Source organism: Sinocyclocheilus anshuiensis, unplaced genomic scaffold, assembly GCF_001515605.1.
Source record: "Sinocyclocheilus anshuiensis isolate Anshui unplaced genomic scaffold, SAMN03320099.WGS_v1.1 scaffold36, whole genome shotgun sequence".
In the NCBI taxonomy this organism is placed as follows: Eukaryota; Metazoa; Chordata; class Actinopteri; order Cypriniformes; family Cyprinidae; genus Sinocyclocheilus; species Sinocyclocheilus anshuiensis.
Genome location: NW_015554072.1, coordinates 299,213 through 301,621, shown reverse-complemented (window position 1 = coordinate 301,621; position 2,409 = coordinate 299,213). Strand labels below are relative to the sequence as shown.

General features: G+C 35.5%; 1 protein-coding gene across 1 annotated transcript in view; it reads right to left on the bottom strand.

The window, feature by feature from the left end:
- Positions 1-2,409, bottom strand: part of LOC107668756 (DNA polymerase epsilon catalytic subunit A-like) — a 40,901-nt gene that overhangs the window by 14,401 nt on the left and 24,091 nt on the right. The window contains exons 32-35 of the mRNA XM_016460739.1: positions 2,129-2,272; positions 1,316-1,456; positions 994-1,147; positions 737-843 (exon numbers count right to left, since the gene is read on the bottom strand). Of these exons, the coding sequence (XP_016316225.1) occupies positions 737-843; positions 994-1,147; positions 1,316-1,456; positions 2,129-2,272 (546 nt within the window). The remainder of the gene's footprint in view (positions 1-736; positions 844-993; positions 1,148-1,315; positions 1,457-2,128; positions 2,273-2,409) is intronic.

Here is a 2,409-nt window from a genome sequence, read left to right as displayed (position 1 = left end):
GCAGCTGCTTTGTTTACAGGGTTTCCGGGGTAACGGCTGCATTTAAATGAATTATTATTTCTGCAGTTTAGCGCCATCTGCTGTCAGAGAGTGAAAGTGCGCTTTCATCCAGAGGGTCTCTCACATGTTCCGCCATGTGCTTCTCGTCCGTGCTTGTTTACGTCAGAGTGCTTGTTTACGTCAGAGTGCGCACGCCTCTTTCACGCAGCATAGAGCGGTGTTGTGCATTTTGACATGTTGATGGGAAAAGTATTCTTATAATGCATTCAAAATTCTGAATAATTTGTAATATATAATTATTCACGGTATTTAGAAGTGCCCACGATAACAATATCGTGCATATTCATTACCGTGATATACCGCATTACCGAATACCGGCACAAGTCTAATTGATATGTAATCACAAACTGTTTTAGCCAAATTGTGCAACCCTATATTTTCATCCAAATTGCATAGCCATAACTTCTCAATTACCAACTAGCTATTGAGCTGACCATTTAGCTTGGCTGACATTTCTATAATATAATCTATCGGTAGGCTAGTAAACTACTACTCTCGTCTAATAACGCCCCTTACCAGAAGCATTTGTCCATTTCCCCAATTTCATCAGTTATTCCCTGTTTATTTATGTTTTATCACTCTTGGGGTCATCTTTTTGTTTATTTTGATTTGTTTCCTATTCTTTGTTGTTGAGTTTTGAGCTCACATATGTTTCAAACTAAATTGTAGACCTTACCGTGTCAAGAACAAAGATGCTGGCTTTGCGTTGGGATGGTATGAAGAGGCCAAAGAGAGCCTTATGGCCTTGACTGTGATGGTACAGGTAGATGTGCCTTACACAGCCTGTAACACATAAAACATACAATATTTAACCCCAACACCTTCAAGCACATCAGCCACCATACAGATGCGTAAGCATTGCTACAGTGTATGTATGAATGTTGTAACCAATTACTAAATAAAATAAAAAAACACTGAAAGTGTTTACGTCACCTGGCTCGAGGTAGCTGAACTGGGCCAGGGATCTCATCTCTAGGTGCTCCAGGTCGAAGGAATCAGCCTCTCTGCCAGCCAGGTCTCTGACCACCTGTTTATTGACCATACACATGCAACCCAGCTGGACCAGAGCCCGGAACAGCAACGGAACCTAGAGGGTCACATGGAAATGACCTCTCTTGATACCACAAAATAAGGACAATGGACAACAGAGCAGAAACCCACTCTGGAAATCTCTATTTGTAGAACACCGTATTTAGAATATTCCAGGCTTACTATCAAAATAAAGACACCACAACATTCATAGAAAGGCCCTTACCTGTGTCTCATAGACACCCTCAATATCAGGAGCTGAGAGGTCAGCATTGATCTCATTGATGTGTTCCTGGTACATGTCCTCAGGAACTGCATACTGATACACGTAATACACCACACCAGAGCGTGGAAGTATCCGGTTTACCTGTCATTTAAATGGATCAAAATGAAATTTTTCCCAAACCCAATTAAAAACTTGAAACACTTGATTCTGATCAAAATAAGGGAATGCAATTAACTTAAAATTTCAGATTATTATTATTAATAGAAATGATTGATATAACATAATATATAATTAATATATTATTATTATTATTATTAATATAAAAATAGAATATATAATAATAATAAATTATAATATATTAACAATAATAACTATAATAACAACATGCAATTTAATATAAAATACAAAAAGAAGTTAAAATCAAATAAGTTATTATTGCTTTTGTTATATATTAATAATTATCAATAATAAAAATATATATTTTAAATTGTGTATAAATGGTATTATAGCTATAATTGTTTATATTATTATTATAATAAATACTAATTAAATAGGCAATTATATTATTAATTTTTATTGTTAATAAATGTAAGTCAATGTTGTTGCTAGACAGATTTCTACATTATAATGGACTGTTTGTCCTAAAGGATGATTTAAGCTAATCTACAAGAAAGATGATAATATATTTTCCCTTACATATTGGCTTAAATTTTTAGCCAGCTGAATGGGATAGCACAAAATTAACTTATAGTCAAGAATGCTCATTCACATAGATCATGCACAGAATTGGTGGTGAAAAGGTTATAAGCAGACCTTTTTGCAATTAGATCCCTCTTCTTGCTTGGGCACTTTCTGATTGACATAAAACACTCGTGGGATGTTGAGTTTCATGCAGTGCAGGTCACTGCCAATGACCGCCCACAGCTTATAAAGACCCGGGTGATTGGTCTCTGCAATCTGGAGGAAGTGGATAGCGAAACACATAATGCGTTGATAGTACTAAAAAACATAAAACTGCTGTCATGTTTCATAGTTCAGATACACTACCATTTTTTGAGAGAGAAAAAAAAAAAACGTATTCAGCAGGACATTAT